General features: G+C 41.0%; 1 protein-coding gene across 12 annotated transcripts in view; it reads right to left on the bottom strand.

Annotated features, from left to right (window-relative positions):
• The window catches only part of LOC6504364 (plasma membrane calcium-transporting ATPase 1), a 177961-nt gene that overhangs the window by 78712 nt on the left and 83459 nt on the right, over positions 1-15790 (bottom strand). For 3 of the 12 annotated variants that reach the window (XM_032455767.2, XM_032455766.2, XM_032455771.1), the window contains exon 16: positions 13684-13695. The exons of 8 other annotated variants lie outside the window; for them this stretch is intronic. In XM_032455767.2, the coding sequence (XP_032311658.1) occupies positions 13684-13695 (12 nt within the window). Of the gene's footprint in view, positions 1-3000; positions 3102-13683; positions 13696-15790 lie in introns of those variants that run through there. One more of the 12 variants, XM_032455774.2, reaches the window with a different exon arrangement.

The raw sequence follows: 15790 nt of genomic DNA on the forward strand, positions 1-15790 counted from the left end.
TTCGGGGAGGAAAACCCGAACAAACCTGGAAAAATCCGGCTGGTCTTCGACGCGGCTGCCAAGGTGAACGGCGTGTCCCTCAATTTAGCGCTACTGAAAGGCCCACAGCGCTACAAGCCACTCCTTGCAGTGCTCTTCCATTTTCGGGAAGGAGCAGTTGGGGTTTGTGCAGACATCAAGGAGATGTTTCATCAGGTACTAATGCAGCCACAGGATAGAGGTTCCCAGAGGTTCCTGTGGAGGAACGGAGATGACCAGCGGGATGACCATGCAAGTGATGACGTTCGGAGCAGCTTGCTCACCATGTTCGGCGGACTATGTGAAGACCGTGAATGCCTCGCAGTACAGCAGCACAGACCCGCCAGCAGCCCTGGCCATCATGGAATACCACTACGTGGACGACTACGTCGACAGTTTCACCAGTGAAGAAGAAGCTATCGCTGTTTCGACACGGGTGAGAGAAATTCATGCAGATGCAGGATTTGACTTGTGTCGATTTACTTCCAGTTCGGCAAGTGTGGTCAGAGCGTTGAACCCACTTGAATCCATCGCTAGCGTCAGATGGACCGAAGCTGAGGAGAAGGTACTAAGAATGTACTGGCAGCCGGCTACACAAGACTTCAAGTTCGGCATCAAATATCATCGAGTCCCGAGAATTGTGATGACAGGGGAACGCGTCCCTACCAAGAGGGAGTTCCTAAGCCTGGTCATGTCCACGTTTGACCCGATTGGATTCCTGAGCTGCTACATGGTGACTGCCAAATTGTTAATGAGAGAGATTTGGCGGAAAGGAGTCAACTGGGACGAGCCGCTACCAGATGATTTGGCCGCAGCCTTTGAGGATTGGCGGCAAGAAATGAGCAAGATCGAAGAGTTCCGATGCCCGCGCTACTACTTCGGTGGTGAACGCGTGCGGATGCTACAGCTGCACATATTCGTGGACTCCAGTCAGTCGGCGTTCGCAGCAGCGGCCTATTGGCGGGCCACGTACGAGAACAAAAACGTGCAGACCTCGAAGGATTCCGAGGATCTCCGAGGAGATGGATTCCGTCTGCCGAAAACGTGGCAGACGACGCGACGAGGCCGCGCAAGGCCGTGGACCTGAGCATCGGTTCGCGATGGCTAAGCGGTCCACCATTTCTACGAGGATCAGGGGAAAGCTGGCCAAGATCGAGCGAGGGGTGGATCCCTCCGACGCCCGACGAAGAGAAACTGAAATGTGAGTTTGCCTTGGTCATTGTAAACTTCATATCCTTGCAGAAATTCTCGAACTACAATCGACTGTTGAGGAGCACCGCATGGGTGCTCAAATTTATTCGACGGTGCCGTGGACTACGATACGATGGAGAGGATCACGGACTGACGTCGATGGAGTGCGCTGAAGCTGAGCGCTCGCTAGTACGGCAATCGCAGCGAGAAGCGTTTGCTGAGAACAACCAAGGGAAAGCCGCCAAGGGCAGCGGATTGCATGGACTGACCCCATACTACGACGAGGACGGAGTAATGCGAGCCAGCGGAAGGATCGACGACGCGACGTGTGTGCCATACAGCGCACGTCGACCGATCATACTGTGTCACGATTAGGCACTGGCGGAGAGGATCGTGCAGCATCACCACGAGAGGATGTGCCACCAAAACACGGAAGCAACCATCGGAGCGATCCGGCAGAAGTTCTAAATTACGAACTTACGGAGGCTGCTACGAAAGGTGGTGAGCAAATGCAACGTTTGCAAGCTGCAAAGGGCACGAAAGGGCTTTAAGTTTACCGGATTGGACTATTTTGAACAGCTATTTGTGACGGATGGACGACGCACGAGATGGGTGGCACTGTTTACGTGTCTAACCACAAGAGCTATCCACTTGGAGATGGCTCACGATTTGTCCACCGATTCCTGCATAATCGCTATGAGGAACTTTATGTGCCGACGTGGACCCGTCGTCAGGATTAGGAGCGACAATGGAAAGAACTTTGTTGGAGCCGACCGCGAAGCCAGGAGGTTCAGCGAAGTGTTCGAGCCTGCACAGATCCAGGGCGAGCTGTCGTCCAAAGGAGTCGAATGGATCTTCAATTTCCCGGCGAACTCAGCTAAGGGGGGGGCCCGGAAAAGGATGGTGCAGTGCGTGAAGAAGGTGCTGGCGCACACGATGAAGGAACTTGCGCCCAAGGAGCACGTACTGGAGAACCTGCTGATTGAGGCGGAGAGCATAGTAAACTCTCGTCCGCTCACTCATCTACCAGTGACGGTGGACCAGGAGGCTCCACTGACACCCAACGATTTGCTGAAGGGAGCACCCGATACCCCACATCTTCCCAAGGATGACGGACAGGAGTTCGTGAGATGCGCTACCAGGAAGCAGTGGCGCATAGCGAGGATGATGCGGGATCGATTCTGGAAGAGATGGGTGCATGAGAACCGGCCTACACTTGTGCGCAGAGAGAGATGGTGCAAGCATGTCGAGCCAATTCGCCGAGGAGACCTGGTGTTCATCGTGATCCTGCCATACCCCGAAGGGAGTGGAAACGAGGCGTCGTGGAAGAGGTGTTCACCGGGAGAGATGGAGTACCTCGTCGAACGGCAGTGCGGACTAACGATCGAGCCAAGATAATAATGCGTCCCGCTTCGAAGTTAGCTGTCCTGGATGTGGTGAATGCGGCTGCTTCACGGGGGTGGGGATGTCGCGGAACGGATTAAACAGAGGAAAACAATTTGGCGGAATTAGACCGATTTGCGCCATCACAACAAGAGGGAAGAGAAACTGCGGTAGGTTAAAGACTAAGTAGTTGTAAGAGCTAAGTAATTAATGGAACTCTTCCAGAATAAAACATCAACAACACAAACCGAACTCCAACTATTGTCCAGCACTAGTGTGTTTTGTTTCGGGGGCATGCGCAGTTGGAGCGCCAAAAAATTGACATTTTTCCCGAATTTTTTTCTTGTAAACTATTGAATTTTTTTTAAATATCGCTTTATTATGTGAAAGTACATCATTTTAACTTAAATTAAAAAAAAAACAAAAGTGTAGAAAATATTGAGCAGTTTCAAAGATATGCCCCGTCGAAGTGAGGTCCGTCTAAAAAACACGGGTCGCGGTGACTAAGACTGTGGAAATTTGGATCGTCGGAAATCAAAAAATGAAACGGATTAACATTTATTGAAAGTTTATCAAGTACTTAATCGATAGATATTAAAAAATAAAAATATTCGACAAAATGGCGACCTATCAAAGTTGAACAATCGTTTTTCGTTAAAAAAAGCGGTAGTTTTTCAGCTGTAAAAAAAAAAGTTTTGCATAAAAAAATCAATCCCTCGATTAGGTACTAGATTATTATGTATTAAAGAAGCATGCCAAATATAAGACAATCGGGTCACTAGTTTTCAAGTAAGAGTGGTCACAGACTTCAAAACGTAGTTTTGAGAAAAACGTGTTTAAAGTTTCAACTCACTATTACATAAACCGGACGCCCCTACCTTTAAACATGTGTATCTCAATGAATTTTCACCGGATCATTTCAAAATGTTGTGAACACATTTCTAAATATATACACTTTAGGAAAATGCAAAAAAAAAAAATCGATTTTTTGAAAGTTTTTTGCACATGCCCCCTTAAAGGCATTCCCCGTGATCGGCCAAGCGGCGACACTGCCATATAACTGATTGATCGGAAATGCCATAACTTGGTTGCTTTTCAAGTTAGAAGAATGGGAGTTTCAGTGGATTCCTCTTTGGGCCAAATAATTCGATATGCTAATTTTCATAAGGATCGGCCAACTATATACGATCCGCTTTATATCTAATAATATAAGATGCGTGGCGCCACCTGCGGACTGCGACTCAGCTGCAAGGGTATATAAACTTCGGCTCCGCCCGAAGTTAGCTTTTCTTTCTTGTTTTTCCCTGAAATTTGAGTACGAATACAAGCATTTGCGCAGCTAACTCATTTGTACTATTCATAAAAAGTGCACTGGAAATTAATTTTTCTTAATAACAAGAAAGGAAAGCTAACTTCGGGCGGAGCCGAAGTTTATATACCCTTGCAGTTCAGTCGCAGTCCGCTAGGTGGCGCCACGCATCCTATATTATTAGATATATAGCGGATCGTATATAGTCGGCCGATCCTTATGAAAATTGGTAGATCAGATTGTTTTTCCCAAAATAGAATCTGTACCAAATCCCATCTTTCTAACTTAAAAAACACCAAAGTTATGTCAATTTCGATCGTTCTATGACAGCAATAGGATATAGTCGGCCGATCCTTATGAAATTTTGTACACAAGATATTTTGGTCAAATATAACACGTGTGGAAAGTCTCAACTCTCTAACTTAAAAAACACCAAAGTTATGGCATTTCCGATCAATCAGTTATATGGCAGCTATAGGATATAGTCTACCGATCCCGGCCGTTCCGACTTATATACTACCTGCAAGGAAAAGAAGGATGTGTGCAAAGTTTCAACTCGATAGCTTTAAAACTGAGAGACTAGTTTGCGTAGAAACCGACAGACAGACGGACAGACAGACAGACGTACAGACGGACATGCTTATATCGACTCAGGAGGTGATCCTGATCAAGAATATATATACTTTATAGGGTCGGAGATGTCTCCTTCACTGCGTTGCACACTTTTGACCAAAATTATAATACCCTCTGCAAGGGTATAAAAACGAGAAAAATATTACAAATAATAGATAAATGCATTACAATTTTTTTTTGACAAAATATTACAAAATTATATAAAAACCCGCAGCAATTTTTATACCCCTGCAGAGGGTATTATAATTTTGGTCAAAAGTGTGCAACGCAGTGAAGGAGACATCTCCGACCCTATAAAGTATATATATTCTTGATCAGGATCACCTCATGAGTCGATATGAGCATGTCCGTCTGTCCGTCTGTCTGTCTGTCTGTCTGTCGGTTTCTACGCAAACTAGTCTCTCAGTTTTAGAGCTATCGAGTTGAAACTTTGCACACACCCTTCTTTCCTTTGCAGGTAGTATATAAGTCGGAACGGCCGGGATCGGTCGACTATATCCTATAGCTGCCATATAACTGATTGATCGGAAATGCCATAACTTTGGTGTTTTTTAAGTTAGAGGGTTGGGACTTTCCACACATGTTATGTTTGACCAAAATATCGTATTTACAAAATTTCATAAGGATCGGCCGACTATATACGATCCACTATATATCTAATAATATAAGATGCGTGGCGCCACCTAGCGGACAGCGACTGAACTGCAACGGTATATCAACTTCGGCTCCGCCCGAAGTTAGCTTTCCTTTCTTGTTATTATTAATTTTGACCACGGAAAACTACGTGTCGTCGGACGAAGAAATTGTAGAAGAGTATAGGAAATCTCGGGAGTCAAGTGCGAAAGAGTGTCCTTGAAACAAGAACCTCTGAATTTTCCAGTCAAAAAATAGGAACGTCTCAAGAGCAGCTTCTAGCCATCGAGAACGCCATGAAAGGCGCACTCGAAAGGCAACAACGAGAATTTGATGAGAAGGTAGCCGCATTGACGGCAGAAATAAACTCATTAAAAATCAAAACTCCAGATATCAAAACGTATCAGGAGATTAAAACTGTACCCGGAATAGAATGTACCGAACCGCTAGATATAGTAAAATCTGTCCCAGAATTTGAAGGGGAACAGGAGAATTACGTCTCCTGGAGGCAGGCTGCCACAGCAGCATACAGTGTATTCGAGCCTTACGATGGCAGCAGTCGATTCTATGAAGCAGTTGCAATCCTCAAAAACAAAATAAGAGGACCAGCGTCCGCTGCATTGTTTTCATATAATACAGTGTTAAATTTCCACGCCATACTGGCACGTTTAGATTTCACGTATGCAGACAAAACTTCGACACATGTAATTCAACAAGAATTAAGTTTATTAAGGCAAGGAGATTTACCCTTACTTAAATACTATGATGAAGTAGAACGGAAGCTAACGTTTTTAACAAATAAAATTATTATGACCCACGACGCTAACGCAGGAGCCGTTTTGAAACAAAAATTCAGGAACGACGCCCTGCATGCGTTCATATCCGGCGTAAAAAAATCATTAAAGATGGCCGTATTTCCCGCGCATCCACAAGATTTGCCATCGGCATTGGCTTTGGCCCAAGAACACGAATCGAGCAACGAAAGAAGTGTTTTTGCGGCTAGTTTTGCTCGCCACAACGAGGAAAAAATGAGTAAACCAAACAACCAGCGACAAGCGGCTGAAAGAATTGGCCTGCAGACCAGGAAAAAAACTCGAAATTTGGGGGCAATGAAAAAACCCCTTACTTTGCCAGACCTCAAAAAGGAGGCAATAATCAACCCGGTACGGGAAACGCCCGGAAACAACCAAGGGTGGAGCCCATGAATGTGGATACCTCATCCCGTTTTAGACAGCCTTCGGCATGGGTAGAAGGGCAATCGACAAGGACCCAACAGAAAATCAACTTCATGCCCGAGAAGCAGTCCGGCGAAGAAGACTACGATTCCGTTGCGCAAGCATGCGCCACAGAAATAGAGGATGACCTGGACGCGGAGGACTCTATTAATTTTTTAGGGTAAAGTCCCTACTCGGGTACATTACACATACGCTGGCAGGAAAGGAAATAAAGCTTTTAATCGATACAGGTACCTCAAAAAATTATATTACTCCACTCCCGGGGCAGAAAGGCGTCGTGGCTGTGGACACCCCATTTAACGTAAAGTCAATCCACGGCTTTACAAAAATCGAGAAAAAATGTTTTGCTTCCATATTCAATGTTAAATCACCATTTTTCATTCTCGAAGTTCTGAAAGATTTTGACGGTATTATCGGTCTCGACTTGCTTAAACAAGTGAATGCGAAACTCGATTTTACTCCAAATACTTTCCACACTAATAATGGATCCGAAAAGATCCAGTTCGCTAAGGCAGAAAAATGTCAACATTATCAAAATAGATGACGAGGACGTCCCCCCCGCAGTAAAAGCTGCCTTTGACAATTACAAAGCCTTCGCTGATCCAGACGAAGCACTTCCTTTCAATATAAATACTGTTGATACAATTAAAACAGATTGGGAACCGGTGTACTCAAAGTCGTACCCGCACCCCATGGCTGTAACTGAGTTCGTCAACGCAGAGGTAAACAACTTCTTGCGGACGGCGTAATAAGGCCATCCAAGTCTCCTTATAATAATCCAACGTGGGTTGTTGACAAAAAAGGAACCGACCAGAACGGGGCCAAGAAGCGTTTCGTTATCGACTTTAGAAAACTAAACGAAAAAACCGTAGACGATAGATACCCTATCCCTGCGATTACGACAATATTGTCGAACCTGGGCGAGTCAAAGTTTTTTAAAACACTCGACCTTAAATCCGGCTTCCCAAAAAGCTGGCAGAGAGAGACCGACAGAAGACGGCTTCCTCAATAAACAATGGTAAATTCGAATTCTGTAGATTGCCATTCCGACTAAAGAATGTTCGAGTATTTTCCAAAGAGCTATCGATGATGTCCTACGAGATGGAATTTCAAAGATATGCTTTGTTTATGTAGACGATGTCATAATATACTCATTAGATGGGTTCTAGGAAAACTTTCCGAAGCAGGTATGAGAGTATCTCAAGAAAAATCAATGTTCTTCAAAAAGAGCATTGAATACTTGGGATTCATAGTGACGCAAGAGGGCTTGCGGACATTACCCGAAAAGGTCAGGGCCATCAAGCAATTTCCCCAACCAAAGACCCTTTTCGAGCTGAGATTTTTTGAATTTTGCAGCAATTGAAAGGCCTCTTACTAACATTCTTAAGGGCGAAAACGGTAAGATAAGCAAATACCAATCAAGAAAAATAAGCATTGAAATGAACAAGGAACAGATCAGAAGATGTTTTACTTTCCTACCCAGACTATAAGAAACCGTTCGATCTAACAACGGACGCGTCAGGTTTTGGTCTAGGGGCGGTTCTATCGCAGGCTGGCACTACAAAAACTCTGCAATTATTTGTATGGAGTAAAAAATTTACAGATCTTTACCGACCACCAGCCACTCACTTACGCCGTCTCTGATAAAAATTCTAACGCTAAACTAAAGCGCTGGAAAGAAATTCTTGACGACCACGGTGCAAGGGTGATTTATACACCCGGCAAAGAAAACTTTGTCGCTGACGCGTTGTCCCGTTGTAAAAGGAAGAACAGGACTCCGATATGGCTACTATACATAGCGAGGAATCGCTAACGTATACCATAGCCACAACGGACACCGCGGGTAACTGTTTCAGGAATAAAATAATAATTGAAGAGAGTAACAGCTCATCCGTAAACACGTTCATTCTGTTTAAAAGCAAAGTTAGACACATAGTAAAAATAAATGACCGCGGTAACCTACTGAATTCCTTGCAAGAGGTGGTTAATGCCGAAGTGGTAAACGCAATGTACCAACCCTACCAATCCTGGCATTTATTCAACACAAACTCGTGGAACTATTCCAAAACACTACGTTCAGACATTCAAAATGCTTTGTACAGGACATAACAAACGGAACCGAACAGAAAGATATCATGGTAACCGAACACAATAGAGCGCATCGAGCAGCCCAGGAAAATCTGAAACAAGCCCTAAGGGACTATTTTTTTCCAAAAATGTTCCGGCTAGCAACAGATGTAGCATCAAACTGTAAAATCTGTTCCATGGCAAAGTACAAACGCCACCCGTCCAAACAGGCAGTAGCACAAACACCTATACCTACTTCTGTGGGGGAAATCCTCCACATTGACATTTTTTCCACAGACGGAACTCTTTTCCTTACGTGTGTGGAAAAATTCTCGAAATTCGTCACAGTACAGGTGATCGCGTCAAGAACTATTATGGACGTAAAAACTCCAATAAAGAATTTTTTTCCAAAAGCGAAAACGATCTACTGCGATAACGAGAAATCCCTAAATTCCAAGACCATAAAATCCATTCTCCTGAAAAAATATAACATTACCGTTTCTAACGCCCCACCTCTACACAGCACCTCAAATGGCCAAGTAGAGAGATTTCACAGCATTTCTGGCTGAAATAGCACAATGTTTGAAGCTGGAGAACAATCTAATTGACACCACCTAGATAAATCTTCTTGCAACTAGTAAATACAATAAATCCTTTCACTCGGTGACTAACGAAAAACCCATAGACATTTTACACTCAAAACCCGCCGAATTCGAGGCAGAAATTAGCCAAAAAATTCAACAAGCTCAGGAGAAAACTCTCGAATACATAAACAAAGCTAGGATCCATAAAACTTACCAAGTGGGCGATAAGGATTTCCTGAAAGCAAACAAACGCCTGGGGAATAAGCTTTCACCACTGTGCTCAGAAGAGATTATTGATGCAAACCTGGGGACCACGGTCCTTATTAAAGGGAGGGTGGTCCACAAGGACAATCTACGTTAATCACCTTCACAAGATTTTAACCTACCCCTTTGTTCCTTTCTTTATTCTTTCTAGGTTACAGAAGTATTTTCTAATTTTCATACTAACGGCTATTAGGACGGACGCGGCATTCAAACTAAACGATTACACGAACGCGGACTATATCCCGATAGAAGACAATGACATTGTAATCTGGGAGAATTACGGATACCTACAGCACGCAACGAACATGACGACCTACGAGGACTACGCAGACCAGGCAGAAGCAATGACGAGGACATTCACAGACGACCACAGAATACCAGTTATAGCAACGGACCTTAGAAATATTCGCAAGTTGGTGACCACCCTTAAGTTCCACCACAGGGCTACTAGAAGTATTAATTTAATTGGTACGGCTCTCAAGGTTATTGCAGGTACGCCTGACTTTAATGATTGGGAACAGGTAAGATTTAATCAGAACCAGTTAATGAGGGCAGACGAAGGTCAGACAGAATTAAATATAAAATTTCAAGAACGTCTAAATGATTCAGAAATACGAAACAAATAAAGAAAAACACTTGTTAAAAATCATTTTAGCAAAGAATAGAATCATCATTACAGACCTAGAAAACATCCTTATGGGCCTAACCCTAGCAAAATTAAATATTGTAAGCCCAGCTATTCTAGGTGCCGACGTAAACGAATTCAGAGACAAACAGCCTATTAATATTAATATTAGTTTGGTAGAAATATTAGAAGTATCTAGAATAAGTGTTTTTCAAAATTTTGACATTCTGCACTTTCTCATTAAATTTCCTAATCCTAAGCTCGTATGTAAGAGAATAACAGTCTACTCGGTTCAACACCATAATAGAATCCTGAACTTCGAGAGCGGGAATTTATTTGCCGAATGCCCAACACGAAACCTCAATATCGGTGACTGCAAGACAACGGTAGGTGCCACATTCTGAAAGGAACTAAAGAACGGCACATGAGATAGCCCAACAGATAGTTTCTGGGGCCACCGCGCACTGCTCCACGCTCCCAGGTCATCTAGATCCAATCACCATTGTGGACCACGGAACCCTCATCATCAACAATGCTAACGTAGCGGTCACTGATTACCAAGGCCGGGAACAAAAGGTATCCGGAACCTACCTGTTAGCGTACTCCAACAAGGTGGCGCTCAACGGAACCTGGTTCATAAACCAGCTGGGGAGCTCACTAAAAAAACCTGCTAAAAATAATAAACGTAACTGCTCACTACAACCGGCTCCGCCTCCCGTTTCTCCATGAGCTTAGTCTAAGTAACCTACACCACATCGGGGCCCTCAGAGAAAGACTGTCATCGGGATCCCGTCTCAACATTTGCCTTATTTTACTGGCTGCCCTTTCACTATGCGCAATCCTGTGGATTGCCAAATATCATCTGAAGGCCAATCGATGCAGGAAATCGAGGGCCGACGACGATTTAGAACGAGTGGGTCCTCGGGACGACGACCAATTAAAGGAGTGAGGAGTGCGTAGCCAGAATTTAGGAAAAGTGCCAAATTGCACACCGGATCCGGTGGCCCGCACGCGTAATGAAAGAGGTGCTCACTACGCATTCCAAGGGTAACTGCCCGCGGACCAGCCCGGACACTTGAGCAACAAGTGATCGTTGCTGGCCGGATACGGAATGCTGACACTGCAACTGGGCAACTGCGCCGCAGCCCAACGAAGGTTTCGAAGTACATCCCGGGTAGTATTTTAGTTCAGTCTTAAGTAGAACTCCGCAGCCTTAGCTCGCGTTATATTTTATTCTTTGTCAGTAACACTAACCCTAACGGGATTGTGTGAAACAAATGATTAATAAATTAAATATTGTAAAACCCACACAACAATAACTAATATTATTAACTTACATATGTATGTATGTGGTAGCTTCACTTATAGGACTATATCTTGAGTTAACGAAAATTGCCAGATATAAGCGATATATCAAAAGTTGCGTAATATCTAGGACTATCTTCAGTGCAACATAAATAAGATCGAATGAGCCAATATAGAAGAACAAAAACTTTTTCTGAAAAAATTGTTTCTCTTTTATTTTAGTTAGTCTACTATTCAGACGTTTGGTCTCAAAGAAAATGAAAAAGATATTTTAAAAACCTTTTCAATGATCTTAAGTTTAAATATCTTCATTGTTATAAAATAATGCATTTTTTAATTAACTTTTTTTTTTAAATTTTTTTTACAATAACAAGAAAAGAAAGCTAACTTCGGGCGGAGCCGAAGTTTATATACCCTTGCAGTTGAGTCACAGCCCGCTAGGTGGCCACACGCATCTCATATTATTAGATATATAGCGGATCGTATATAGTTGGCCGATCCTTATGAAATTTGGCATATCGAATTATTTTGCCCAAAGAGGAATCCATTGAAACTCCCATCCTTCTAACTTGAAAAACAAAGAAGTTATGGCATTTCCGATCAATCAGTTATATGGCAGCTATAGGATATAGACGGCCGATCCCGGCCGTTCCGAATCGAATTTCTTGAATAACTTCTGATAATAACTAACGAAATGTCGGATCGGGTCAGTTGAGGAACCAATCGACGCGTGTTTAGGAGACGAATGCGATTAAGATAAATATTCTATTTGGGGACTTAAATGTCACCACCCAATTTAGCGATTAAAATTTTTTTTTGTTCACTTAAATTTCTCCCAAACCAAACGACTTTTGGAAAATTTTTGGACAAAAATTTTAATATTACAACAAAACCCTTTTGTTTGGTATATAATTCATTCAGATCGGATGCATACAGAACTTGGTGTAGCAATAAAAAAAATCACATTGAAGTTATTGTTAGCTAGACCATAGATTCTGCGAAGCACAATGACTAAATAAGAAATTGAAAAATTTGCAGTGCAATTGGCCCCTAGAACTAAAGTCTCTTGGGAAGCTCACACATCTCCATTTATATCTGATACAAAGTAAGAAACAAAACACCATTTTCTTTTCAAGCATTATTTTTTTTTCTTTAATTTTTTATAAGTATTTCCAATAACAACAATTTTCTTAAAGAATTAAAAAAAAATGAATCCCGACACCACAGGCCGACAATTTGTTTTCCTCCACCCAATATTTCAACTGCTCCATAACCTTTAGGCTCCACTGAACCAAAGTCCAGACCAAACATAGGTTCAATCACCATCAAAAGGTACACCTAAAACACTTAAGCGTTTGGGGAAAATGTTTCAGGAAAACTCTTTGAGTTTGTATATATACATTTCAAAACCGATATATACTAAAATAAATGATGGTTAACGCAATTACACGGCCTACATAAAAATAATAATATATGGTAAAATTTGATCTCCTCTCCTGTTCTGGACTTTGGTTTAGTGGAGCCTAAAGGTTAAGGAACAGATGAAATTATGAGTGGAGATTTTTTGCTGTCGTACTGTGTTATCAGACTCTTTTTTAGGTGATAATATACTCTTTTCTTAAGGCTAAGACCAAATATGTATTTAGTAAACTTTTAAAAGATTTTTTCAGAAAAACAAACTTAAATTAATTATAATTTTTATTCGAACATAATTATAAATAAAAACAAGAAAGAAAAGCTAACTTCGGGCGGAGCCGAAGTTGATATACCCTTGCAGTTGAGTCGCAGTCCGCTAGGTGGCGCCACGCATATTATATTATTAGATATTTAGTGGATCGTATATAGTCAGCCGATCCTTATGAAATTTGGCATATCGAATTATTTTGGATATCCCAAAAAGGAATCCACTGAAACTCCCATCCTTCTAACTTGAAAAACAACCAAGTTATGGCATTTCCGATCAATCAGTTATATGGCAGCTATAGGATATAGACGGCCGATCCCGGCCGTTCCGACTGATATACCTGCAAAGGAAAGAAGGGTGTGTGCAAAGTTTCAACTCGATAGCTTTAAAACTGAGAGACTAGTTTGCGTAGAAACAGGCAGACGGACAGACGGACATGCTCATATCGACTCAGGAGGTGATCCTGATCAAGAATATATATACTTTATAGATGTCTCCTTCACTGCGTTGCACACTTTTGACCAAAATTATAATACCCTCTGCAGGGGTATAAAAATTAGTTTTTTACAAGCGCTTGTATATAATTTTTTTAAATAACAAAGATCCATGGGGTTACGTCGATGTCAGGTTACTCGCGTGATAAATAAAAAAATATAATAATATGAAATAATAGAATCAAGACGGGTGATTCGGGACGATTATACAAAAACCACTATTTAGATGCCAATACATAAATCAAATACAATTCTTACCGGTACAGAAATCTGGAGATTGTTGAGTTTTGCACGCGAAATTTTGTTTAAAATTAATAACGTTTGTGGTTGGATGCACACATTATAGATAAATTTTTATTTCCATTAAGTAATTGTATTTTATGAAATAATTGTATGTTGTTTATTATAGTAATGGTTGAGTAATTCGAGGATGGTTTAGCATTAATTATTTTAAAAGGGGGAAAAATAAAAAAATAAATATTATCAAGTTTTTAAATATTTTCAGAATATTTGTGAATTAGAAAAATATAGCTCTGAAAAGTTTTTTTTAAGTAGAAATTGGTAAAATTATTAATATTTATATTGAAGAAAAATCAAGGTTCAAGTTTTTCCAGACATGACCGTATTTGTTCCGTTTACAACAACATTTTAAATCTCTTCATATAACCCAAACAAAATTTGTAGGTTTAAAAACCAAAAATTTATAAAGCTTATTTAATTTTTATTAAAACGTAATTATTTCTCATATGTTTTAGATGAATAAAAAAATAATTATTACTATTTCCTTTAAATACAATAAATATGTTTTTTCTTTTTTTCGAACTTTTTAACAACTTAGTTCGAACCTTTTTCTCAAAAGGAAAGCTTACTTCGGATGAAGACGAAACTAAAGTACTTTTCCAGAAACTTGTACTCCACTTACCATAATGCTTTTCAAGAACAGGTGATACATTTTTTAGTTAGTTAGTTTTAGCAAAACAAAAACACGTGCCAAATATATTATATAATCGATCTATCCTGGTCGATTTAAAAAGTAAATAGTAGGTGGCACACCCCGAGATTCACGACTACTAGCTTTAAACCAGCGAGCCTATAATTTACTTAATTATAAAAATGAGCAAAATTCAGCGAATTCTTGAAAGCATTTTAAATAAAACAAGATAATAGGAAATCTGAAAGGGATCATCCCATGTTGCCGCAATTTCCATGTTTTGTAGATTTGTTTGCCTCCAGGAAATAGATAGGGCTTTCGAATTTTAATGACTTATAAATATATACTGAAACTACTTAAATATACATTTTGAACCAAAAATCTTGTTTAAAACCGTAGTTACACCATTGCAATCCCCCATCCTTGAAAAAATTTACTCAAACTTCTTCCACGATTCCGGGTTATTCAATTATTTAAACCAAAAACATGAAAGTAAAGCTAACTTCTTCGAAGTTGATATACCCTAGAATTTTATACAATAGATACATATCGGATCAGATATAATGAGCCGATCTTTATGAAAGGTTTGCTTTTGAATCAATATTTACAAAAAATCTCTTTAACTTACAAAACATCAAAGGTGTGGCATTTCTGATCAATCAATTATATGGCAGCTCTACGATATAGTCGACCGATCTCGGGCGTTCCGACTTATATACTGCAAACAACAGAAGGATGTGTACAAAATTTGAAGTCGATAGCTTTAAAAGTGGAGCTTAAACGGACAGAAGGATGTGACTTTTTCGGCTCAGGAGATAAGGGAGAATATAAGAAGATACTTTATAGGGTTGGAGATGTGTCCTTCACTGCGTTGCACACTTTTGCCTAAAATGTATCGTTGAGCGCGCGTTGAGTTATTGAGTTATTAGTGAGATAAGTGGGGTTCAGATCTATTTTAAATAGGTTAATTGAAAAAATAATGCAAATAGAATACCAGGCTCAGAGAAGGAGAAAAAATGGATTTACATTTCGTATTGACAAAAGAATAGAAGAAGCTTGTATCATTACGAAAGTGTGTCTTACTATTCGTGATATAACGTGAGCAACGATAAAACCGACTTTATAGTCGCTACGTGGCAGCAGACACATTGGCAGATTAAATCAGAAGGAACACATCCAGAGGGCCATAGATAAGAAAGTATCCACTGATGATCGTGCCGACCCTTGTGAACCGATTCGGGCTCGCGTATCAGAAAATCCTTTTTGCGAAAATTCCACTACTTAAGGTTATGGAATGGATTTTAAGGCGCACCCAACAAATTCATAGGCAGTGAATTGTTGTTCGGGATTTTCCGACGTGGAGATTCGCTCAACAATTTTAATTCAAATGCACTAAATGTATAAAAACTTACACATTAAAAATATATTGTTTAT

This window comes from Drosophila ananassae (genome assembly GCF_017639315.1).
Source record: "Drosophila ananassae strain 14024-0371.13 chromosome 4 unlocalized genomic scaffold, ASM1763931v2 tig00000061, whole genome shotgun sequence".
In the NCBI taxonomy this organism is placed as follows: Eukaryota; Metazoa; Arthropoda; class Insecta; order Diptera; family Drosophilidae; genus Drosophila; species Drosophila ananassae.